This window comes from Odocoileus virginianus, chromosome 22 (assembly GCF_023699985.2).
Source record: "Odocoileus virginianus isolate 20LAN1187 ecotype Illinois chromosome 22, Ovbor_1.2, whole genome shotgun sequence".
NCBI classification, from domain to species: domain Eukaryota; kingdom Metazoa; phylum Chordata; class Mammalia; order Artiodactyla; family Cervidae; genus Odocoileus; species Odocoileus virginianus.
In genome coordinates, this window is record NC_069695.1 from 17,697,438 (window position 1) to 17,724,936 (window position 27,499).

Genomic DNA, 27,499 nt, shown 5'->3' on the forward strand with positions numbered 1-27,499 from the left:
TATGTTTTTGAGAAAGACTCTGCTATTGATTATATTTAATCTATATTTTTAAGCAATCAAACCACTGGCCATTTTTCATAGATGTGGATCAAGATGTACACGTTGTATAGATGGACTTTTTTTTTTTTCAAGATGCCTCCTGGATGTAAATCATGTGATGTCAGTTACATCCAAATCCTTCTAACAGAGTGGTAAGTGCACACTGCCTATTCACCCAGCTCTGGATATGAGAAGCAGCACAGCAGAGTGGACTTAATCTGGAGCAGAAGTGAAGAAACAGGACTATTTCCAGGTATGCAATCTACCTTTGTAACTCTTAACAATCCTGCACCTCAAACTCATATATAAAAACGTACAGAGCCAAGGGATGCACCATGAAACACTGAACAATGCATTATGGTAGAATTCAAAAGATGTAATGCAAATTACTGTGTAATGTAAGTATAAATGATCACACTTCACAATGATGTTGTTTTTGTTCAGTTGCCAAGTCGTGTCCAACTTTTTGTGACTCCATGGACTGCAGCATGCCTGTCTCCCCTGCTCTTCACTATCTCCCAGAGTCTGTTCAAACTCATGGTGACACCATCCAATCATCTCATCCTTTGCTGTCCTCTTCTCCTCCTGCCCTCAATCTTTCCCAGCATCACAGTCTTTTTCAGTGAGTCAGTTCTTCACATCAGATGGCCAAAGTATTGGAGCTTCACCTTCAGCATCAGTCCTTCCAATAAATAATCAGAGTTGATTTCCTTTAGGATTGACTGGTTTGATCTCCGTGCTGTCCAAAGAACTCTCAAATAAAGGATGTTCCCCAAATGAAGGATGTCCTATTCATTTCTAAATCTTGACTTACTACTAGGAAGATTCAAGTGACAGAAAAACTTAAAACAATCTTTCATTCAATTTTCTGCCCAAATCTTAGAATTACTTTGAGGAGTCAAGTGAATTGAGAGCAGAAAAGTGTTATAACATTAGAGGAAGAAGGAAGAAAAGCCCATATTCATACCTCCAAGACCAGAGGGATTTCATCTAGTTTTCCAGGTCTGCTTCTCCCCACAACTTGTAAAGAATGGCCTGAAGCAAAGACTCAGGGCCCAGGCAAGAGAGTAGGAGCACTCTGTGACACCACCCCCTGCCACACACCCTTATGCTGCTGGAACTATCTCATACAAATTCAGGTTAATAGAAGCCATCCTTGCAAGCAAAAGACACTTATTTCATCCACTATTAATAAAATAAACATCTCCCCACAAAATGCCTATCCAAACAGAGGAAATAAATTATTGAACACTAAAACTATTCGAACAACACAAAGACTCACAAGCTAAATAACAGGCTGAGTCCAGGACAATCTCATTGTCACTAAGAATTTCAAAGTCATCCTAATTCTGTCTTTGTCATCAACCCCTTCTTGACACAACCCTTCTTGAAAGCTGCAGGGCAACATGCAGCCACAGATGTTAGAGGACCCCCAAAGCATTTAAGGTGTCTCTTACAGAACGTGTTCCCATTTGTCAATGTCCTGCTGACAAATCCTGGGATAGCACAGTTGGCTGTTTTTCATTTCCCCCAGAAACAGAGGAGGAAAAAAAAATGACTGTTGACTTCAGTTGTGATGATTCAAAGAATACAGGATTTAAAAATTATACCATGTGTGCATGCTCAGCCATGTCTGACTCTTTGTGACCCCATGGACTTCAGCCCACCAGGCTTCTCTATTCATGGAATTCTCCAGGCAAGAATACTGGAGTGGACTGTCATTTCCTTCTCCAAGGGATCTTCCTAACCCAGGGATCAAACCTGCATCTCCTGCATTGGCAGGTGTTTCTTTACCACTGTCATCACCTGGGAAACCTTTACATTTTATAGGGCATCAGGCAAATGTGACACATGACAATTGTTGCTATGATGCAGAAAGAGACACAGGATAGGCAGAGAGTGATGTGTACCAAGAAGTCTGCAGGCTTCTTGGAACAGAAGCTCAAGTGGAGCGGAACAGATGCACAGAAGGGTCAGAATATAAAGCAGGTCCATAGCAAACTATAATAAACAAGCAAACCAAACCAAAACCCACTATAGGATCCCTAAGGAAAGAGAGGTGAAATCGACACGAGTCAAGATGGGGAACGAGCAGCCTATGGACCGAAGCACAGCAAGAAGCAACAAGAATGAAATTGGAGAATTCTACGGGGGAAACCAAACCTAGAGTCTAAATAAGTGGATGGCAAACTGTTTAGAGGGGACAGGTCACTTAATCCCATTTGGTCAGAATTCCTGAGACCCTTGATCTGTCCATGAAACTACTGGCTGTACAAAATACAGATGGTAGAGTTTACAAGACAATAAAACAAGACACACAAGTGATTATGACACTAAAAAAGTCTACTTATTTTTTTCTTTTAAAAAGCTTTCTTTAATTTTAAATTGAAGGATAACTGCTTTACAGAATTTTTGTTGGTTTCTGCGAAACATCATCATCAACAACAACAAAATGTCTACTTAAATGCTCAAAGGGCTTCCCAGGTGACTCAGTGGTAAAGAATTTGCCTGCCAATGCAGAAGACCCAGGTTCAATCGCTGGGTTGGGAAGATCCCCTGGAGAAGGAAATGGCAACCCACTCCACTCCAGTATTCTTGCTGGGAAATCCCACGGACAGAGGAGCCTGGTGGGCTACAGTCCGTGGGGTCACAAAAAGTCAGACAAGACTTAGCGACTAAACAAAACAGAACAAAAACAAACAAAAATGTTCAAAAGTAAAAGATGTGTTACTAATTTCTAGGTTTAAGCCTATGGCTAGGGAGCTGAAAATTAACAAAAATGCCTGTAAGTTTGTGTGTGACATGCCCATGTGATTCTTTGGATTTTTATCAAGAGGATGAACAGGGAGAGGGTATTATATTTTGGACTCCAACATCTTGCTCTTTAAAAGTAACTCAGTAATCAGATCTTCCAAACAAGATGGCTAAGCAGAAGCAAGGGCAAAACCACAAATTCACAGCAAGGTTTATGAAGAATGATAACACTGAACTTGTCTCGAACTCTTTGTTACCTGGCTACTCACTGTGGAAGCAAGAGGAGAACTGGGGAGACTGCTCAGAGCATCCTCTTCCTCCCTGCTGGTGTCCTGGCACTGACCGGCTCTCTGGGGCCCTCCCCAGGGACAGGCTCTCTGCCCGCTGGACCTGCTCTGAACCAGGAAGGTGACTTACTGTACCTGTAGCCAGAGCCTGTCTCCAGCCACGGTCCTGCCGATGGCGCTGCACTGGAAGGTGGCAAACTGGCCGGCATTGACCTCCACGTTCTGGATCCGCAGGAAGTGGGGCGTTCTGGCTGCAGGAAGACAAAGAAGGAAAGATGTGAAAAGTGGAGGTCTCAACCCGTTTGTGTCTTTTCAAATCTGTCTGCAATTTCAGGCCTCTCCCTTTTGTTTACTTTTGAAGAAAAGAATGCCTTTGCTTCTAAGAGCTTTAAAGATTTCATTATGCCTGTAAAAGACGTTCTGGAAAGATCTGCTGTGTTCTCTAACAGCCAGGCATTCTGGGATAGAACCAGACGGAAAGAAGATATTTTATGGTCCCTGCTGTGCAAATTATCATAGCTCAGCAGTCTTCTTGTAATAACAGATCTGTATTAATAAAGATTACACTGAGGCCTAATTGATGTTTTGAACAAAAACATATTAGATATTTATACTAGGAACATGAAAAGAACAGTAAGAAGTTAAATGATGTTGTCAAGGAAACTTTTTAAGCCAAGTACGGAGCTGTGAGTAATATATATTTTAATACAACTAATTGGTATGCAGCACTCCTTATGTAATATTTCCCAGCGACCAAAATACTCTCCCCATAGACAGACTCTGTGAAATTACGCTGCAACCGCTAGAGCACGGCGGGCTTTGCTGATTCTTATTTCCAATTCAAGGAGAAAGAATGATTCCAACTGCTAAATAGCATTAAGTTTCAGAACATGCATTGTCCATAGGGGACATCTGTTTAAACAAAGCATCGTTCTATTTGATCTGAGAAGCACAGATCCATTTCGGGAGCACACTGAAGACATCCACTGAGGAACTGCAGGGATGGGTTGGGAATTAAATTTTATGATAACTTCTCCTTTTAGGAAAACACTCTTACCAGTACAAGGATAGAGTGAAAGAGTAGCAAGAGGTAGGGTAGGGGCAGGTTAGGAAGTAGAAAAGAAGAAAACAGGATGGTGATGTTTTCTGGGAGAAAATGGAGAAATCTGAACAACAGCTAGAAGGCATTATTCATGCCTTGCCAGCCTGCGTCCCCAGTGCCAGCGTGTCTCTGGATCACACCTTTCAAAGAATGGTCCACCGCTCCTGGGCACCCAGAGATGATATATAGCACTAATATTAGCTTGTGAAAAACATAATTAGGGGACTTCTCTTAGCAGTTCAGTAGATAAGACTTCGCCTTCCAATGCAGGGGTTGGGGGTTCAATCCTTGTTTGGGGAGCTAAAATCCCACAAGCCTCTCTGCTAAAAAACCAGAACATAAAAACAACAGAAGCACTATTGTAACATCTTCAATAAAGACTTAAAAAAACACAATTAGGAGTGAAAATGAATTACTATCCAAGAACAAAGAAAAATGTAGTTTAATACCAATAACACAGAGGAAACCCCCATTACTCATTTGAAGACCAGCAATAACTGCAACAATGCGCTCATGAAGCCTGGCATGCAAAATGTCCTCAGTAATTTCTAAAACAGCGGTATTAACTGTGTGTCATTGTCTCTAATACTATTATATTCTCTTAGAAGCCTATAAACTATTTCTCATTAACTTAATCAAATTCCCCTTAGTCAAGAACAGCACAAGTCTATGGTTTTTAAAGATCTGTGCAGAAAGTCCTTGCATCACGTTTCTTTTTCTAATTTTTCGTTCCCAAGAGGCTGAAAGACCCATTGTTTTCAGAAAGTGGCAAAGGTAATGTTTTTTGGAGCATTTCACCGGCAGAAACTTTTCCATTGATGACTCATACGTGTTCTCTGAAGAAGGGTTTTTTCCATCATTTTACTTGTGGGTACTTAGCCGGTGAGAGCCAGACACAGAGTGGAAACTTGGGTCTGGTCAGTTCCAAAGCTCAGGCGCTGCCCACTAGGCAACACTGCTTTGTACCTAGGTGAATGCTTTTCCCGGGCTCTGCATCCCACCAGGTGTGGCTCCAAGTCTGACTGTTGGAATTCAAGCTCCTTTCAAGGCCCCTCTCCAGTGCTGTTCTTTCCATAAAGCTTGCATGGATTCCCTGAGCTTGCTGTCAGACCTTTGCACCATCACTTGTCCTCTGTCAGGATATCTCACTGCTGTTACCCCCTCCTGTCCATCTCCGGTCCTCCTGCCTCTTCCTCTGGCTGCAGGTCACTCCCACACTGGCTTCCTAACACAAAGTGTTGGGTGTGTAGCCATCTTTCATGACCACTTGGGAAGTGTCACCCCACCTGGTTAAACCCAGGGTCCCTCCAGAGTCTGTGCTAAAGGGTTGCTAATAAAGGGTTGCTAATTATTTTGAGTATCACCCTGGATATATCCCCACACAGTTAAGCTACTAAAAATTAAAAAAAAAAATTTTACTCTTTTGGGATAAACCATAATGCAAAAGAACATTAAAAAAGAACATACATAAGTGTATAAGGGAGTCATTCTGCTGTATGGAAGACTGGCATGACATTGTAAATCAACTATACTTCTATTTAAAAAGACATAAAGGTACTGATAGTATATATTCTTATTTGCAACGTATGAGACAGCCCACACCATGGTTAGTGCTAAAAATATGCTTACTACCTTGCATAAAAAGACTCACCATTATTAAATTTGCCTTTCTTTGATTACTGATGAAAAAAGTCTCCCTTAAAAATCCACTGCGAAATGTCCGTGTGCTGATCATGCTCGTCTTAGACCTTGGCTTCCTGCCCTGTACCCCACCTGCGATCCTTCTCCTTTTCTCCCTCCCTACACACCAAGGCTGCCAGCATTCTCAAAACCCCTCTTGCTTTCCTTATGCTCTATGACTGAGCTCCCCTAGCTTCTCTCACCCAGAAGGGTTCATCCAGGTGTTGTGGGGCTTCAGAGCTCTGCACCCTCCTCTCCCCTAGGGAGGCAGGAATGCAAGGAAGGTCTTTCTTCCCAGAGTGACCTCTCCCCCGGAGATCTGCAGCCTTTTAAAGGCTCCCACACTTTTTAATTGGCACACAGGGAAAGCTAAAAAACATTTAGTTTGCAGCATCAAGAATAAGTTTCCCACAGACTAAAATCATTTACAGAAAATGAATTTCAATCTTGAAATTTTAAGTTCATTCTTTATCAGGCATGTCAGGATCATTATTTTCGAAGAGCAAGGGTGGGCCACACATATTGTTTTCCCTTTTTCTAATGTTACGGCCTGTTTCTGAACTGCTGAAAAATAGCATACTTTATTTGTATCCGAATTCAAACCGCCTCCTGAAATGACTTACCAAGATCATCTTCATTTACATATCCCTCCTACCAATATGACTAAAGTATTAAAAAGGTGTCCAATGTATTTAAAATCAATTCCATTCTTTTTCCTAAGATTTTTGACTTAAATAATTTTTTACCTTTAGAAAACACTTTCGATAATAAACATTAAAATTAAATAACATTTTTTAATTTAAATTAAAAACCTGAATTTAGAATTTTCTAACTACTTCATTTCCCAATCATACATAAATTTACCTTTAAGAAGCAGCTTTGGAAACAGGCATGCTTTTCTGCACTATCTATCTTGCTTCTACTCAGTTGAGTCCGATATTTTTTGAGCCCATGGACTGTAGTCCACCAGGCTCTTCTGTTAATGGGGTTTTTCAGGTAAAAATACTGGTGTGTGTTGCCATTTCCTTCTCCAAGGGATCTTTCCAATCCAGGAATGGAAACCACATCTCCTATGCCTCCTGCATTGCAGGCAAATTCTTTTACCTGCTGAGTCACTGGGGAAGCCTGCACACTTTATGATTTTTAAATGGAAAGCATTTGGTAACCTGTGGCGGAGACACCTGTCTGCAGACCTAAGCTTGGGCCTTCTGAGAGGCTGGTAAATACCCACTTTGATCCACCAAGGCTCACAGTGACTCCAGGAATGTTCCTACAGATTGCTTATTTGTACTAAGTAAGGAGGCAGATGAAAACCAAATCATGAGAACAGATACAAATGCGGGTGATCATCAGAAGAGGGGAAATGAAGATGAAACAAAAAATCCTACTGGAACAACAACAACAGAAGCCTCCAGTACATGGCAACTATGTTATTTATGGGTGGCTCTGAGGTCTGGTGGGAGTTCCTGGTTCTGCATAAAATTATTAGAGCAGGTCTTGGCCATTAAAGAAATTACATCCTCTAACTTAGTCTATTGGCATCTATTTACCTTTTTGTGACTACTGTGCACTTTTGAAAAAAGTTAACAAGATACTGTGAGCATTTTCCCTGTTAAATATTCACCTAAAACTATTAGAAAAAGTTATAGTTCACAATCAGGGATCGTGTCACCCCCAGGGGACATTTGATGATATCTGGGATATTTTTGTTTTTCACAACAGGGGTAGGGGAGGTGGCAGGGCAGATGTTGCTAGAACCCAGTGTGCAGAGGTCAGCGATGGTGTTAATATTCTACAATGCACGAGACAGCCTCCATAGAAAGGGATTACCCATCCTAATGTCAATAATGTCAAGGTCATAAAATCTTTAAATATATATGGGCTTCCTAGGTGGCACAGTGGTTAAAAAAAAAAAAATCCACCTGCAATGCAGGAAACGCAAGAGACCTGAGTTCGATCCCTGGGTTGGGAAGATTCCCTGGAGGAGAGCATGGCTACTCACTCCAGTATTCTTGCCTGGGAAATTCTGTGGACAGAGGAGCCTGGCAGGCTCCATGGGGTCGCAAAGAGCACACACACACACACACACACACACACACACACATATATCACATGAACATAAAAAAGTTAACTGGAACATTCCTTTACTTTGGACCTCTGAGTTTCTTAAACATAATGCCAAGACACAAGAGTTCATAATTAAATCCTCATGTAGACTTTTTGTTTTTTCCTTAGGGTGAAGTTTTAGAAATTGAATTACTAAGACAAAAAGAAGTATTTTTTAAAAGACTTTAGACGCAAATTGCTGAACTGCTTTCCTTCAAGTGTATAACAAACTGCATTTCTACCAGCATGGTGGTATATGATGCTTTTTTTTAACCAGCCCTCAAAAATGCTAAGTATTAATTTCTGTATTCTTTCTGAAGAATTTGATTAAATATATGTGCTCTGCTTCATCAGCTTACCTAACAATAATAAATAACAGGAATATCAGAACTGTCACTGGGTCTGCCATAGGTCTGTGCATGCACTGGAAAGCTGCCCCAGAAGGCTGCTTTTCTAAGGGCCCTGTTTCTAGCAGTGGCTACTGAACCAAAGAGAAAGACATAGAAAAGCTGATTTATCAATACAGTTTTCTAATTATATTAGGAGTACTTTTAGGTTATAACTTACATTTTTAATTTGCTGGCCAAAGATATGACTGTGTGATATTATTTCTTTATCTTCACCCTTATTAAGACATACTGCTCAGAACGGGGCTTATCCTTTCTCCTTTAGAAAGGATCTGATGTTCAATATGGCTTTCTCAAAGACTCCAGAGCTTATTATCTGTACAATAAGGTTAGCATTTAAGGAACTGATACCTTTGTTCAAACTGTATTTGGGCAGGGGGCGGGGGTGCCTCTGGAACAATGGCTCAGTGGTAAAGAATCCACCTGCCAACGTAGAAGTAGGAGACACAAGTTCAACCCCTGGGCCTGGAAGATCTCTTGGAGGAGGAAATGGCAACTCACTCCAGTATTCTTGCCTGAAAAATCCTATGGTCAGAGAAGTCTGGCGGTTACAGTCCATGGGGTCAACAAAGAGTCAGACATGACTGAGCAACTGGTCAAACACACACACTTCTTTGGAATAGACTGGCTGTCTTTGTTTGGGCAGCAGTGTTTCTTGGTTGAGAAGAAGACTTTCAGAAAAAAAAAATCATCTGGCTAAAATAATATGGAAACCAGATGAAGACAGAAAAACCTACTAAGCATGAACCCTTTTATAAGCAAATTGTCATTTTCAATTAAGAGAATTAATTGACATGAATAGAAGATAGTAACTCATCCACTAGGGTAAATAAGACAAAGGGACTGTGGAATTCTTTATTCCAGACCAGTTTCTTCCAAGATCAGGAAGGTTAAGATTTCTACTAATGGCATTTGTAAGGTTTTTCAATAAACATTAAAGGCATAGATAATCTTTCCAGAGGTTTAAGATGCCTGGATTCTCCCTGCCTAGTGCTGTAAACCCTACAAATATTTTCGGTTGGGAAGCAATTGAAGGCTAATATTATTTTAAGGTCAGAATTTCAGCATATGGGTTTCCCTTGTGGCTTAGACAGCAAAGAATCTGTATGCAAAACAGGAGAACCAGGTTTGATCCCCTGGAGGAGGGTTCATGACTACCCACTCCAGTATTCTCGCCTGGACAATTGCATGGACAGAGGAGTCTGGTCAGCTCCAGTCCTTGGGGTCACGAAGAGTCAGACAGGACTGAGCGACTAACACTTTCACTTCACTTTAGGCGTACATATGTTCAAGCTCAGGTTCTCACTGTCTTTGAACAGATGCAAAAGTTCCTAAACCCAAGCCTTAGTGGATTTTTTTTTTCAATTTGCAAAACTGGGATTTTTTTTTTTAAGTATGTATTTCATAGGGTTGGGATAAAGATCAAAGAAGATGCTGCCAGGAGAAGACGTTCTGTGTGCCTGGTACTTAGCCTCAAAAATGTTCATTATTATTTAAAATAACTGATCTATCACTGGAAACTGGAAAAGATCCCAAGAAAAAGAGGTTTACAGCCAGAAAAGTTTCAGTTCCACGCTGAGCTGCGTGCTCTGAACCTTGCCAAACCACCTTAATTGGAACGCAGGTAGAGCACCGCTAGAGTGGAAAATTCCAATCTAGCCCATACTCAAAAAGAAAAATTCTCTTTTTCTCTCTAAATTTATAGGCCCATTTGTCTCCTGGGTACCCTTTCAAAATGCTATGCCAGTTTTCCTCTAAAATCTACAGGAGTTCTGAAAACTAAATATCTTCCATGAATATTAAAAGGTTTTTGAGTACAACTCTTTCTATTTTTTTTTTCATTTCTGCCATATTCTGTTGCTTCTTACTAAGAAAACAACTTTTTTAAAGAATAGAGGTTTTCAGGTATTAATTGATCTCACATCAGCCTTTGATTCCAAAGCCAGGAGTTATCATTGACCAGGATGCAAACTTCTCTGTAGATGTCTCGTATCATTGATTCTTCAAAGCCTACTACCAAATGCTAACAACAAAATCAGAGAATGGTAATTTGCAAGATCAAAGTGCAAACTGAAATGGACAACGGGCAGACTGTGTCCTGACCCCTTTGTCTTTTCATTTACATTTTAATGTAATGGCAAAGGCTGAGATGGGCTGGGACCAGGCCCGCCTGCCAGAATGCAGAGTCAACACTTCTATTTGTGCAGCAACATCATCACAAACAAAAGAGCAAACTTCTGCTAAAGAGAACACCCAGTACTATCTGAAAACCATCGATTTTGCAAACTTTTTTTGACTTTTAAAACAGACACTGCTAAATTATCCCATCTAAGAAACCAATCAGTATGTCTACTTAGAGTTACAATCTGCAGTTAATTTATTCTAGTGGGCCACTCAGAATTCAGGCATAATAATAACAGCTAACATTTACTGAGGTCTTAGAAATGTGCAAAGCACTGCTCTAAGTTCATTAGGTACATTAACTCATTTAATCCTTACATTTACCCTTGAGAAAAGCATTATTTTTATTATTACCCCCACTACATGAGCAAGGTAATAGGGTCACAGAGGCCAAGTAACTCTTGTGAGCAGAAAGCTCTTAACAAACATGTTTCAAGACAAAGCTACTTCTGTTTTGCTTGTAAGGTAAGAATAGATCTTTTTGTAAGACAATTTTCTTTATTTGGCTGTGCCAAGTCTTAGATGCGGCATGGAGGAATTAGTTCCCTGACCAGGAATTGAACCCAGGTTCCCTGAATTGGAGTCTTACCCACTGAACCAACAGTGCAGCCCTATGAGAATGGATCTTAATGGAATAATTTGTCAAGTGGAAAAACAGACTCAATAGTCTTCTCACAGAAAAATAAGTGAGCCACTATGTAAAGATAACTTTTATTAGTCACTATATATTGAAGAAAAATGATAGTTCATTGGAGAAAAACCCAAGCTAACTTCCCACCTTTAAAATGAAACAACAGTTCTGAGTTCTGTGCACTTCTCAAACAAAGCCTTTATTGGGTCAACCTTTATTCAACAAACATAATTCAGAAAATAATTCTAATTTTTTAATTTGTCACTGTTATTCTTATTTTAATCACATTGTTTAATGTCTTCATAAAAATCTAAATTTGAAAGTAGGCAATGTTTGAGTATGCAAATAAATATGATTGAAAAATTAATTTTGTTTTATAAAATAAGAATAAATTTGAATCAAGAATGCCATATTATGAACTCAGCATTTCTTAAGTGTTTAAAGAAACTGCTGACTTACTTCATACTGAGAAGTAGTAATACAGAAATGTTTTAGATTTTGCATTCATTTTATCCAATATATGACACATAGGTTTATGAGGGTTTTTGCAATCTTTTTCATTATTACTTGTTAAAATTGGCAGATTAATAATGAGGCATGATTCTGTTTAATTTTCAGATCTCACAATTGAAGGACTAATATATGCAAATATCTTTGTATTTAAGTGTTATATGACAACAAATAACAAAGATTGTACACTATAAGCCAAAACTGAAAAAGACATAGGCATCCCACTGTTCACTACAGCACTACTTACAAAAGCTAGAACATGGAAGCAACCTAGATGTCCATTGACAGATGAATGGATAACGAAGTTGTGGTACATATACACAATGGAACATCACTCAGCCATAAAAAGGAATGCATTTGAGTCAGTTCTGATGAGGTGGATGAACCTAGAGCCTATTATACAGAGTGAAGTAAGTCAGAAAGAAAAAGATAAATATTGTATACTAACGCATATATACACAATCTAGAAAAATGGTACTGAAGAATTTATTTTCAGGGCAGCAATGGAGAAACAGACATAGAAAATAGACTTATGGACATGGGGAGAGGGGAGGAGAGCATGAGATGTATGGAAAGAGTAACATGGAAACTTACATCACCATATGTAAAATAGACAGCCAACGGGAATTTGCTGTATGTCTCAGGAAACTCAAACAGGGGCTCTGTATCAACCTAGAGGGGTTGGATGGGGAGGGAGATGGGAGGAAGGTTCAAAAGGGAGGGGACACATGTATACCTATGGCTGATTCATGTTGAGGTTTGACAGAAAACAACAAAATTCTGTAAAGCGATTATCCTTCAATTAAAAAATAAATTAATTTAAAAAAAAGATTGTACACTATAACCCAGTGAGATTCATCCTAGGAGGGCTAGGTTGATTTAACATCCCCAAATCAATCAATATAATAATAAAAGACACCAATAGAATAAAAGACAAAAACCATATGATAATCTGATAGTTAATGGAGTTCAGGAAATGCTACTGAAAACATGGCGCCTGGGTACACCGAATATATTAAGCTGAAGGAGTCTGAGAAAACAGCAGAAGCAAGAAGGTCACTCTGACCTTTTCTTCCCTCCTCCCTCGAAACAGGCCATAAAACCCTCGTGTGACAGATGCCCTCCCAGTACCCAGAGGAAAGGAGCTCCTTATCTCTAAGGACAAAGGTGGAAAAGAAAGTGAACACACACCTCTTGCTGGGTCTTCCTCAGCTTACCACACTCACAGTATTGTCTTTACCACACCACATTCCTTCATGAACATCCACTTTTCGTGAAAACCAGCATAAACAAACTCAGGTCTGTTTGTGCATGTCTCTATTTCCTTATGAGGCTACCGCATCACATAAAACATACAGGAAATATATCTATATGCTATTCTCCCATTTATCTGTCTTTGCCGGTTTAATTTTCAGACCCTGTCAGCGACCCTAGGAGGACCAAGGAAAACTTTCTCCTCTCCTATATAGATAAAGGAAAAGCACTGGCTAAAATCCAACAGCCTTTCATGACTGATTTTTAAGCAACACCCAAAAAGTAGGAATATAAGAGAATGTCCTTCCTGATAATGGGCATCTAAGAAAAACCCAAGCCCACAGCTAACATCACTTCATGGTGAAAGGCTGGAAATTTCCCTCCAAAGACATGAACACAACAAAGACGTCTGTTCTCTCCACTTATGCTCAGCACCATACAGGAGGTTCCAGCCACAGCAAGTAGGCAGGAAAGTGAATAAAAGGCACCCAGATTGAACAACAGGATATAAAACTCAACCTATAGATCACGGGTCTTGAAAATTCTAAGGCTCTACAAAAAACAATTCATGCTTATAATAAGTAAGTTCAACAGGGTCTCGGGATATGAGGTCAATGTATAAAAATCAGCTGTGTTTCTATACACTTGTAATGAACAATCTAATAATGAAATTAAGAAAGCAATTCCTTTTATTTGTTGTTGCTTTTCAGTTGCCAAGTCGAGTTTCATGAACTGTAGCACATCAGGCATCTATAGAGTAGTATCAAAATGAACACATAGGAATACATTTAATGAGAGAAGTTCAGTTTGTCCCTTGAATACTGCAAACACTAATGAAAGATATATTAGAAGGCCCAAGTAAAAGGAAAAATAGCCCATGTTCCCATACAACTTTGAGAGGGTGAATGGAATGATATGTGATATTAAAATGCTGCGTAGCTTATAAGATATAAAAATACATGCCAGCATCACAAGGTAATAGTAATAATAATACCCACATACACCTAAGTTATGACCTGCTTAAAAACAGGAGACAATATTATGAAGCTGAAAAAACTGCTCCTTCAGTTTCTCCTACCAGGATTATTGAACCAAATTCAAAATATAGCTTTACTGTGCACCCCAAATACTGAAATTATCTATGTTCATCAGAAGTGGTGTGAAGCTAGTGTACAGTCATCTCTGCATTTCAAAACGATCTGGCAACTTACTGTCACTATGCAAAAATCAATTTTATGAGCAACTGTATACCCTTAACAGAACAGCTACTTTTAAAAAACTGTCATAATGCCTGCTCATAAACCTATATGAATCCAAACAGGAGCCTTTAGAGTGAAGTAAATAAAGTTCAGCAGTTTTACATCTTTGGGGAAAGCAGAATTTTGGATATGAAATATTTATGCTCCTTCACGATGTAAATTTAATGAGCCTCAGCATTTCGAAATAATTGATTATTATTTAGAAATCCTGATAGGAAACCCCCTAGAATACAAACTATAAAGCTTTCCATTTTAAGACCAAACGACTGCCTTCTTTAAAATCTTTATTTGCATGTTTTCCCCATAAACTTAGCAATTCAGGAGAAGATAACGACAGAAAGGCCATCATCAAGACCGTTTAAAGCTCACAGTTCAACACACCGCTGTAGCATCCATCACCTTGGGACACAGGCTGTTTTGTGATTCTATATCTCCTAACAGCAGTTTGTAGAGCCAATTAGGTATCAGCACCCGTATTCTCCAAAGGAGAGACATAAACACCGTTTCTGTGGCTGCAGGCAGCTGGTCTTGGGAAGAATGCACTGAACTGTGGGAGACGCATTTCAGGAAGGCTCTGATGGAAGGGGAAGCATTAAGTCTTTCTCTCCTACTGAAGGCAGTGACTAGAACCCTGGTGGATGGGAGGGGGTCCACTTCAGGAGCTATTCTGTTGGCCAGTGGCCTCTGCACCTGCACCCAGGGCAGCAGAGACACCTGCCGGGTGCTGAGGTTTGCTCCAGGAAACGGCTCAGCACACAGTAGGTCTGTCTGACTGCTCTCCTGGGGAGAGGTGAACCAGAGGCCCTGAACGCTCCTGCGCCTGAGAGGATCTCAGGGCACTTTTCCAAGCCTGAGGCTATGACTCTGAGCGTTTGGCCAAATTCCAACTCAAGTAATTATATTCTGCTTCTTGAATTTTCCCTGCTGTTCGTTCCCATTAGGGACAGCACTGTTCTTTCTTTTTTTTTTTTTTTCCTTTTGCCTTTTCAGAAAAAAGGACCGAAATTCTTGTTGAATTCGCTAGTATTGCTGACAGAAGAAAAGGCCAAGCACCGAGTTACAATAGGAACGTCCTGACCGGTAATGAACAAGATGATTGCCGAGCTTGAACCTGGACACCAGATAAAGATCTCAGAGAGCAAGACCCTTTGGGGTGGAATCAAACAATGGTGTCATGATAGCCCAGCGGATAACAGCCACCCAGGCTTGTCTGTGACTACCGGGTGGAGTAATCCTTGGGGCATGTCTCAGCCCACATAGTAAAAGCAGACATTCCTGCAAGTGTTTTTATTTCTAGTATTAGCCACACTCCCATGGATTTGGCTGGGGACCTTCAGCAGAAAGGGTGGCGCTAGTAGCAAAGAACCCGCCTGCCAATGTAGGAGACATGAGACGCAGCTTCAATCCCTGGGTTGGGAAGATCCCCTGGAGAAGGGCATGGCAACCCACTCCAGTATTCTTGCCTGGGAAATTTCATGGACAGAGGAGCCTGGCAGGCTACAGTCCACAGGGTCGCACAGAGTCAGACATGACTGAAGCGATTTAGCACACCTGCATGCTCCAGCAGACATCCAGAATGACCTGAATGAGCCAATTTCTCTTTAACGCCAGGGACCCTAAAAACAAAGCAGGCCACCATCTCTGAGATGGTCAAAGATGTAATGTCCGACAACAGCAACCTGGGGCAACTCAAACATCCATGCACTGCTGGTGGGTGTGTAACTGGGAAGACACCTTTCATACCAATTCAGCAGCATCTCGTAAAATTAAGTTTCTACCCGACATCTCAGCAACTCTGACTATAAGAACACACCTCACCCAGGTTCTCACAAACTGCATGTGGAGGCATGCACGTGCACACACACACACGGGTGTGTACTTCAGCCATCTCTGTTATTGAGAAAAACTGGGTCTTAGGGGGAACTAAATATTCATAAATGAATACAAAAATACAATGTAGTTTACTTATATGATGCAATCTCATGGACTGACCTAAAAACATAATGTTAAGAGGGGAAAAAAAGAAGAGAGTGATTTGTACTGTTCAATGCCACTCATTAGAATTTACAAAGGCGGGATTTCCCTGGTGGTCCAGTGGCTAAGACTCCACATGCCCACTGCAAAGGGTGCAGGTTCGATTCCTGGTCCAGGAACTAAGATCCCAGATGCTGTGAGGCATGGCCCCCCAAAAAGAATTTAAAAAAGACAAACATGACTTTTTCTGAACACATGATTATGGGAAGCTCTGTACACACACACACACACACACACAGGTACTAAGCATGTAGAAACACACAGATATGCAGAGTTTTGGTTGCTCAGCTCCCAACATTCTATTCTGAGGTTGGATATTTGAACATACCAAAGTATTCCCATAGTTCCCGTTCCTGATTTTCACTTTCAAGGCACTTAGTCATTTTTCACTTACAATGCATCACACATGACACATGTATTCACTCCTGGGCGAGCACAGCGCCGCCCAGAGGTCCATCGGGGACTCTCTAGACAGGACAGACTCCCCTCCAGGTTGCAGCACTTTCTCCCTTCCATAACAAACACACCCCCAACCATGTCCCTGAGGATTAAAAGTTGAGGCAACTTACTACATGGATGTCCTAACACCTTCACTTCATCAATAGCGAGGTAACCTTGATGTCCAGAAGTTATGACTTCAAAAATCACCTGGAAGATTAAGAAAGGCTTTCATTATTCATTCATTTTATCAGCTTTGATCTAATATTTCCTAAAGATAAGATACCTCATTTCAACCATTCATTCATGTTTCCCACAGACATCATTGAATGCCTAGTAATCTGACAGTCAAATGGTCTAGGTTCTAAAACTGCAAAAACAACTAAGACTAAAACTCGGTTTTGGGGGAGGTGAATGTGGGGAGCAGACAGCACTGCAATCAAGGTCTCACCCCATAAAGGTGAGGGGGGACCCTGGGGAGGAACCAATACTCAAAAGACAGGTTGACTCATCTTCCAGAGGTGATGTTAAGATTTAAATTGCTTTAAGAAAATATATTTTCTGGGCTTTCTCCATGGCTCAGCAGTAAAGAACCTGCAATGCAATGCAGGAGCCTCAGGAGGCATGGGTTCCATCTCTGGGTGGGGAAGATCCCCTGGAGAAGGGAATGGACATCTACTCCAGTATTCTTGCTTGGAGAATCCCATGGGCAGAAGAGACTGGTGGGCTTCAGTCCATAGGGTTGCAAAGAGTCAGACACAACCAAAGTGACTTATTATGCATGCATGCAAAGCATCTTCTGGTCAACTTCTTTGAGGGGACTATATGGACCAGATGGAACCACATGGGGTCTTAGGTTTTATACAACTAATACATGCAATTAAAATGTTTAAAGTACTATGAAAGAAGAGAACAGGATACTAAGAGGACATACTCCAGAGGACCTTCCATGAGGAAGTGGCGTTTGAGCTGAGAGCTGCGGGTGAATGAGCCAAAGGTGAGAAGAGTGTAAGGTATCCTCCTGGGAATGTGCAAAGGCCCTGAGGTGGACATGACCATGACCATAAAGAGGAAAACTTGGATCTACAGCTCTAAAGGTCACCTGTGACCAGGATCAGAGGCTCCACTCATAGAGCAATTCATAGAGCAATTCCAGGGAACACACCATATTAGAAATACAGAGAAGAGCTAGGCTGGCTGGTAGAGTATGAATTGGGAGGAAAATTATATAAAAATCTTATGAGGAAGGCTTTACAACTGTTTGATCCTGAGAGAAGCAGGGCAACAGAAAAAGGACAACATGCTCTGAGGTTCTCAAGATGAATGACATTTTGACATCGTGGACTCAGAGAAGTTGAGGCTAAAGGAGAAAAAAGAACCACTAACAAAGTTTTCAATTTTCTAAACATGACTGTCTAAAGCTCTCCATTGTCAGGCTAGTGTTAATGCTAACGGGTCCACATGATATTATTACCTCCATTCTACACAGCAGGGACCCGTGTCACCAAGGAGACCTCATGAAGAAGATCATTCTTAATGCACAACCCAGCAATTCCACCGTTCAAGAAGTGAACTTTTTTATTCATATAAAAACCTGCACATCAATGTTTATAGAAGCTTTATTCATGACAACCAGAAGCCAGAAACAGTTCAGATGCTGTTCAAATGATTAAACAGACAGTGGTACGTCCATGGTTACTAGTCAGCACTAAAAAGGGACAATTTTTTTTTAATTGGAGGATAATTGATTTACAATGTTGTGTTGGTTTCTACCATAAAAGAATGTGAATCAGCCATAAGAATACATATGTCCCCTCCCTCCTGCGCCTCCCGCCCACCTCCCATCGCATCCCAACCCTCTGGGTCATCACAGAGCGTGAGCTTGAGCTCCCTGTGTGAGCAACTTCCCGCTAGCGATCTATTTTATATATGACAGTGTATGTGTCTCAGCGCTACTCTCTCAATTTGCCCCACTTTCTCCTTCTCCTTCCCCTGCTGTGTCCACACATCTCTTCTCTATGTCTGTTTCTACTGCTGCCCTGCAAATAGATTCATCAGTCCCATTTTTCCTAGATCCCTTATATATGCATTATTATATAACATCAGTTTTTCTCTTTCTGACTTACTTCTGTATTAACAGCCTCTAGGTTCGTCCACCTCACTAGAACTGACTCCAATTCAAGGAACTAACTACTGACACAACCAGTGATGGGATGAATCTCCAGAGAACGGTGTTGAGTGAAAAAGCCCATCACAAAAGATTACACGCAATATGATTCCATTTATGTAACAACGTGTAATGTCAGCATTTTAGAAACGGAGGCCACATGAGTGCTTGCCAGGGCTCAGGGATGGAGGGAGAAGGAGCAGGAGCTCAGATCAGTTCAGTCACTCAGTCGTCTCCGACTCTTTGCGACTCCATGGAAGGAGCAAGAAAGACAGGGCAAAGTCTGCTCAGACGCTCAGTCCTGTCCAGTTTTTGCAACCCCATAAACTGTAGTCCACCAGGTTCCTCTGTCCATGGGATTCTCCAGGCAAGAATACTGGAGTGGGTTACCATTTCCTACTCCGAGGGATCTTTCCGACCCAGGGATTGAACCCGTGTCTCCCGAGTCTCCGTCATTGCAGGCAGATTATTTACTGCTGTGTCACTTGAGAAGCAGGGAAGTCCTTACACAAGTTTCTTAAAAGCATATTTAAGCATGCCCTGAAAAGCTTTTCTCATTGTGAACCCTTGCTATCTGGCAAGTTTTCCATTTTGTACTTTTTTCTAGCCAGTGCCCCTGCCAAGAAAGCTTCAGAAGCAGAAATAGTTTTGTCTCTTTTTTTCAAACACTGGTCCACTCTATCAAAAGACAAGTACTGCTGTACAGAAATATAACACACATATGAAGGGGTGGATCACAGGAGTGTCTGAAGATGCCTGCATCCACAGCCAAAAAGATGGAAGTCAGAGGAGACTAACACAAGACCATAGACAGCACCACTGGAAAGCAAAAAAAAAGGTGTAAAAATTGATGTGGGATGTGGCCATGCTTATTTTTATCAAACAGGACAGAATCTATTAAAAATCTATATTAGAAGAGGGACTTGAGTCTCTTAAGGGAACCACACCAATTTTTTTCTTTATAAAAAAATCAATAATTCAAAAAACATTTATTTACCATTTACATCCATGTCCCAGGCACCTTTTGTATGTATTATCTAATTTTTCTCAGTCAACCGTATCCATTGGAGTGAATATTATCTACCTCAGTAGATACAGAACAGACTCAGTAAAGTGATTTTTCTGAGGTCACATACTCAGGGTGTAATTTCAGGTCTATTGTACTTCGAAGTCTGAACTTTTTTCATGTGACTTGACTGCCTAACCTAGCAGGTATGAGAGACCACATGTAGAATAAATACACATATGTATGCATATACACATATAACATATAACCATGCATACACACACGTGTGTGTGTGTACTCAGTCACTTCAGTCATGTCTGACTCTGCAACCCCATGGACTGTAGCCCACTAGGCTCCTCTGGCAATGGGATTTTCCAGTCCGGGCAAGAATACTGAAGTAGGTTGTCATTTTCTCCTCCAGGTTATCTTCCCCACCCATGGACCGAGCCTGCATCTCTTACGCTTCCTGCATTGGCAGATAGGTTCTTTTTTTTTTTTTTGGGCAGATAGGTTCTTTACCACTAGTGCCACCTGGGAAGCCCATATACATATACACATAGACACAAATATATATAATATATATATAACTTTTAATGCATAAATGTATAGATGTTCTAAATTCTTTATTTCTAGATTGAAGTAAGAATGTAGCCATCTTTGACCTAGAAATATAGCTGCAAGGGCCAAACTATATGACACAGTTTTAACAACACAAACTTTAAGACAAGGGTCAGCAAACTATAGCAAATGGACCAAATCTGCCCCTAATCTCTTGTTTCTGTCTGGCCCACAAACCATGGATGGTTTTTACAGTTTTCACTGGTAGGAGGAACTCAAAAGAAGATTTTGTGATACACGAGAAATGTGTGTGTCTCTGTGTGTGCGCTTAGTCGCTCAGTTGTATCTGACTCTTTGCAACCCCATGGGCCATAACCCGCCAGGCTCTTTGTCCACGGAATTCTCCAGGCAAGAATACTGGCGTGGGTTGCTATTTCCTTCTCCTGGGAATTTTCCTGACCCAGGGATTGAATCCAGGTCTCCTGCATTGGCAGGCAGATTCTTTACTGCCTGAGCCACCAGGGGAGCCCAACATGAGTATATGAAACACAAATGTCCATGTCTGCAGATTAAGCTTTATTGGAAAGCAGTCACACCCACTCATTTATGGATTATCCATGGTGACTGTCACAATCTCAGCACCGTGGAGTTGCTGCCACAGAGACCATCTGGCTTGAAAAGCCTGAAATATTTACTATCCAGCCTCCTGCTTTAAGAGGAAACCTTCCTGCTTGGCTCACCAGCAGCTGCCATTACTCTGGATAACAAGAAAGCATACGTCGACAGCAATAGTTCCTCACAGCAAGTTCAATATGCTTTGCACTTGCTGGGGGAGCCTTGTACTCCTCTGGCAATGGCAGGGAGAAAGCCCTCTCCTGGGCTGACTTGTTTCAACTCTATTACAGGGGTGGGTGTTTTCAATGCCCCCCTTACCTTGCAGTAATCATTACCAAATTTTTAAAGCATAAAACAAACCTATAGAAATGAATTACTTGATAGACCTCAAAACACTGTCTTAAAAATTAAGCTAAAAATGAGAAAGGGCTTCCTTGGTGGTGCAATGGTTACGAATCTGCCATGCAGGGGACACCAGTTTGATCCCTGGTCTGGGAAGATCCCACATGCTGCAGAGTAACTAAGCCCGGGCGCCACAGTACTGATTGCGTGCTCTAGAGCCGGTGCTCTGCAACAAGAGAAGCATCGCAATGAGGGGCCTGCACAGGACAGCTAGATAGTAGCTCCCATTTGCTGCAACCAGAGAAAGCCCACACGCAGCAACAAAGACCCAGTGCAGCCAAAAAATAACTTGGAAAAAAAAAATTTTTTTTTTAAATGAAAGAAAACCCAGCTCATGTAGAAGGCAAATCCTCTATAAAGAAGCCAAACTACGAAGAATTTATAATAAAAATTTCATAGTCAAGCCTCTCACATCTCATTCTACACAAAGTCCTTTGGCATTCGCTAGATTGCAGCTAAATGTTTGTGTTTTTACGGATACACATGCATTTTCAGGATAAATGCCTTTGCCCTCCAGCCTAACCTAAGCTATGATTATTTGAAAGGTTGAAAGCTGAAGTTGGGGGTGGGTATGATGGAATCAGAGTCAAACTGCATTATTCTGGAATAATTTTGTCACCATACAGTATTACATCTTACCTCACCTTTTGGGGGGGGGAGGCAGGGAATCTGACTTAACAGAAAATACAATGAACCCTCAGTATTTGCTGATTCTGAATTTGAATTTGACTTTTCTGTAATTTATTTGAAAGCCCAAAATCAATCCTCGCAAAGTGTTCTTGGTCATTTGAGAACAAGGACGGAGCAGCAAACACTAGAGACGGCGGACACACACGGCCTAGCAGAGGCTGGGGGAAAAGGGGCTCTGCCTTCTAGCTTCCCCTCTCCTGCCGCTAACAACTGTCCTCATCTGAGGCTAACCTTTTACTTGCAGTGCTGCTGAGACGGCCCCCAGCTCAGCACTGAAGTGCTGTCTGGTTGTTGCCAAGCACACAAGGCTGTGATGTGTCTTCCAGAGAAAACACATATATTAAATAAATAAACTTCCTTCAGGCCTGAGCTAGTGCTCTTGGCCACGTTCAATGACAGGAATCAGTGACATACATTAAATAAGGCAACTTGACAGAAACACACATAAACCAAGGTCATGCCTTGACTGGTCAATGAAAATCTCATGGCCAGAGGCTCTCGTGGTGGGACTGACGACCTGTTCCCCACAGAAGCAGAGTGCAGTGTTTACTAATTGAGCACTCATGGTGATGTTTGGGACGAAACTGCAGGAGTGTGTTTGGATTCACACCGAGGCCTACTTCTATCAAAGTTCTTGGCCGCTGGAAGGACTCGATGCTCATTTCTGCTGCTGCTTCCCAGATGTTATTGGCAGTGGTGGGAAGTAAAGATATATAGACTAGACAGAACCCACAGACATTCCATCACTCAACACAGAACGTCTCTGGGGGATAAGATGATGCACCCCCGGTGTCTTTGGAGTCTTGGGGGAAAGCTGCTGACTTTCAGTTAGGAAAGAAATGGTTACACCACTGACTAATGAGCGCTGTCTTTTTTCACTCATGAAGACTCATCCTGGATTTGAGTCCGCCAAACAGGAGATGGGAAGAGGTTTAACCCAGCAGTATCTCTGTTGCTCCCTGCTTCAGTGAGGAGCAAAATTAGCTTTCCACAATGCCATTTCCCCCAGCCACATGTGAGCAAAGCAAAGGCCTTAGGTTACAACACAAACACTCTCCATGGAAGATGGGCTGGTGGAAGCCATCTGTCAGTCCCTAGAACAACGGGGCTCCAGTGGCATCTGTCTGTCCTCCCACACAGAGCCTCATAGACCCTTTCTGGTTTAGGTTTAAATAAAAAGCTATAGTGTATCACACTGAGGACTGAATTTCAAGCTATAAATTTGGAGGGGGGCACAAACATTCAGTCTATAGTGGAAGTTAAGATTATTCCTGAGGATGGGCTATTAATATAAGAGGGGCAGAGGCTGGGAGAGGGGCTAGTCTCTGGAGGAGCTGAGCATGTTCAATTTCTTAAATTGGGTCACGACTTTATGAGCATATTTAATTTGCAAACATTTATCAAAATACATACGTATTCAGTTCAGTTCAGTCACTCAGTCGTGCCCGACTCTTTGCGACCCCATGAATCGCAGCACGCCAGGCCTCCCTGTCCATCACCAACTCCCGGAGTTTACTCAAACTCATGTCTATCAAGTCGGTGATGCCAGCCAGCCATCTCATCCTCTGTTGTCTCCTTCTCCTCCTGCCCCCAATCCCTCCCAGCATCAGGGTCTTTTCCAGTGAGTCAACTCTTCCCATCAGGTCGCCAAAGTATTGGAGTTTCAGCTTCAGCATCAGTCCTTCCAATGAACACCCAGGACTGATCTCCTTTAGGATGGACTGGTTGGACCTCCTTGCAGTCCAAGGGACTCTCAAGAGTCTTCTCCAACACCACAGTTCAAAAGCATCAATTTTTCGGTGCTCAGCTTTCTTCACAGTCCAACTCTCACATCCATACATGACCACTGGAAAAACCATAGCCTTGACTAGACAGACCTATGTTGGCAAAGTAATGTCTCTGCTTTTTAATATGCTATCTAGGTTGGTCATAACTTTCCTTCCAAGGAGTAAGCATCTTTTAATTTCATGGCTGCAATCCCCATCAGCAGTGATTTTGGAGCCCCCAAAAATAAAGTCTGACACTGTTTTCACTGTCTCCCCGTCTATTTCCCATGAAGTGATGGGACCAGATGCCATGATCTTAGTTTTCTGAATGTTGAGCTTTAAGTCAACTTTTTCACTCTCCTCTTTCACTTTCATCAAGAGGCTTTTTAGTTCCTCTTCACTTTCTGCCATAAGGGTGGTGTCATCTGCATATGTGAGGTGATTGATATTTCTCCTGGCAATCTTGATTCCAGCTTGTGCTTCCTCCAGCCCAGTGTTTCTCATGATGTACTCTGCATATAAGTTAAATAAGCAGGGTGACAATATACAGCCTTGACGTACTCCTTTTCCTATTTGGAACCAGTCTGTTGGTCCATGTCCAGTTCTAACTGTTGCTTCCTGACCTGCATATAGGTTTCTCAACTCCCAACAAAGGCTAAGTATATCATATTCACAAAAACTGCTACTTTATTTTCCAAATAAAAAAATAAAACTAAAACACACACAGGAAAAGAAAAGTTTCTGTGATAATGAAGAGCCAAAGCAAATCCACAAATGATATGACTTTAGAAAACAAGGAAAAAAGAATGAAGACCTTTGTTTAGATGAACATATTGAAGCCACGTTAAAACCTACTTTCCCTAGGTTAGAAACATTCAAAGGACAAGCTTCACAGTGGAGTTGATTATTGGTGCTTTGTTACATCACTCAGGACATTCTGAAATGATGCCATGTTTTTTCCTACCAATCAACACTAATTTCTTCAACTTTCTTATGTTTTCCCTTTCTCTTTTGAAAAGAGGAAATGTTCTTTTCTAGTCTTTTCTACTCATGGCTCAAATATCCACTTTACAAAATGGGATATGTAAGCAAATTAAGGCACAGGGAAACAAAATAGGAAAGTGATAAGGAAAAGTAATGAGGAGCTAGAAGTGACAGAACTCAGAGAAATGGAAGATGTTTGCCCAGAAGAAGGACCTATCCTAAATCATATCAAATAACAAGTATAAACTGAGAAGGAAACTCAGAGATACACAAGTTTTTCACAATAAATGGATAAAACATCATCTTTGAAGATATGAAATTGTCATGTGAAATACTCTGCTTCCTAAATGCAGCTCTGTGTCTGTAGTAAAGTGACAGCCTCATACGTCCTCACTGATTTCTTCAAACTCATCTCTTTTTAGCACAAAATGCAGGGGGTGGGGTACCTAATTAGAGCAGCTTTCCTGCCCTAGACAGGGCTTCATTTCTCTACCATATCTAATTTCCTGTGTCCTCCCAGAAGGACAGAGCAAGCTGATTGTCTTGCACTTGGTATAAAGTGATTCAACGGTCTCACACTTGGAGTAAGGACCATAAGCTAAGGAATTAATGCAGTCGGGGAGCCTTCTCTTCTTCCATAAGTACATATCAGGATTCCCCAAGTGTACTCCAGGAAGCAATGCGAGTAAAGAGATGTTCTGCTAAAGCCCAGATGGATGCCCACGCTTCACCCCAGCATATGCACCTGCCACATGTCTCCCATGGCCTCTGAAATACCTTGTGATACAGGATGCATTCGATTCCCTTAAATCAGTGCTTCTTTCCATTTGGTTGACCAGTGCCTTTGAACCTTCCTTGCAATGCAGTTTGGAAAACACTCACCCATGCAGACCTCAGACACTGTCTATCACTTTGGTGACAAATGTCACTATAGTCAAAGTTATGGTTTTTCCAGTAAGTCATGTATAGATGTGAGAGCTGGACCATAAAGAAAACTGAGCACTGAAGAATTGATGCCTTCAAACTATGGTGCTAGAAAAGACTCTTGAGAGTCCCTTGGACAGCAAGGAGACCAAACCAGTCAATCGTATAGGAAATCAACCCTGAATATTCATTGGAAGGACTAATGCTGAAGCTGAAACTCCAATATTTTGGTCACCTGATGCGAAGAGTTGACTTATCAGAAAAGACTATGATGCTGGGAAAGATTGAAGGCAAAAGGTGAAGAGAGGCAGAGGATGAGATGGTTAGATAGCATCACCAACCAATGACCATGAATCTGAGCAAACTCTGGGAAGGACAGGAGAGCCTGGTGTGCTATAGTCCACAGAGTCACAAAGAGTCAGACATAACTTAGTGACAGGACGACGACGACAACTTAGCAGCAAGTGCCTGCTGAGCTGCTGCCACTCAGCGTGGCTTTCGTGACCTTCTTGTAAAGTGGGCTGAAGGCCAGTCCAGTAAGAAAACAAGGCTGCCATGTGGAGGACAGCTGGAAGGTGATGAGAAGAGGTAAGAAAGACCAAGTCCTTCCTATTCCCGCAAACCATCATTCACCAGGAAATCTGGCAGATGGGTAAAGGGCAAAACTTGGCTTAGCCTCCCTTGAAATGCTAGTCCCTTGGTAAGCTTGGTGTACAGAGAACAGAGAGCAGGGATCCACCTCCCCTCTCCTGCCAGGCCCTTCAGTGCATCTAAGTGATTTGTTTTTACAGGAGGTCTGGTGGACTACAGCCCACGGGTCGCAAAAAGAGTTGGACACGACTTGGCGACTAGACAAGTGGAGCAACCAGAACACCGTCATCTTCCCTGACTTTCCCATCCTTCTCGTCACTGTCCCCTGCCTGGCATGACCCCTCATTTCAGGTGCTTGGCGGGGGGTGGGGGGGCTGGTGGTGGTGGATTTCTAGACCACTTGTGCATTTTTTCCTTTTCAAAACAACCATTTCTGTTAAAGATCACTACCCTCCTGGCTTCAGTGAGGACTCAAAGCCACTGTATCCAAAAGCAGGGCAGTGAATGTGGGGTTCCAGGAGTGTCTCTGGGTGCCCATGGGGTTAGGGACCCAGAGGAATTCATCAGAGGCCTCCAGAAACTTGTGAGGGTGGGGAAGAAGAGAGGGGAGCGGGGAAGGAGCGGAATCCAAGTGAAGTATTTTCTAAAACCTTCGCAACAAAGCAAAATGGTGCTTGTGGGAGGAAAACGCTATTCTTCAAATGGCAGGCAGTGTGTAAATCAACGCAAGCAGGGACTACCGCCCAGGTGCCTTGGCGAAAGCAGGTAGCCTGTGTATATGCTGCCCCCAACAGAAGGGCAGATTCTACGTCACAGCAGTTAGGACAAACACTAATTGAGGAATTAAGTACGTGGTAATCAAATGGCAACCCACTCCAGTATTCTTGCCTGGAAAATCACATGGATGGAGGAACCTGGCGGGCTAAAGTCCATGGGGTTGCAAACAGTCAGACAGGACTGAGAGACTTCACTTTCACTTTCAATCTCCACACCCTTGACGGTTTGTGTGTTAATGAACAGTAATTAACCTGCAAGGCCCTGTGTTCCATGCAAATCATCACTGTGATGGGTACCTGCAGAATACTATTTTCCCATAAATAGGAAAAGCTCCACT

The 27,499-nt window shown here is 41.8% G+C and overlaps 1 protein-coding gene across 9 annotated transcripts in view; it reads right to left on the minus strand.

The window, feature by feature from the left end:
* PTPRM (protein tyrosine phosphatase receptor type M) overlaps window positions 1-27,499 on the minus strand; it is a 635,772-nt gene that overhangs the window by 365,596 nt on the left and 242,677 nt on the right. For all 9 annotated transcript variants that reach the window (XM_020878055.2, XM_020878053.2, XM_020878052.2 and 6 more), the window contains exons 4-5: window positions 16,814-16,892; window positions 3,216-3,331 (exon numbers count right to left, since the gene is read on the minus strand). In XM_020878055.2, coding sequence (XP_020733714.2) covers window positions 3,216-3,331; window positions 16,814-16,892 — 195 coding nt within the window. The remainder of the gene's footprint in view (window positions 1-3,215; window positions 3,332-16,813; window positions 16,893-27,499) is intronic.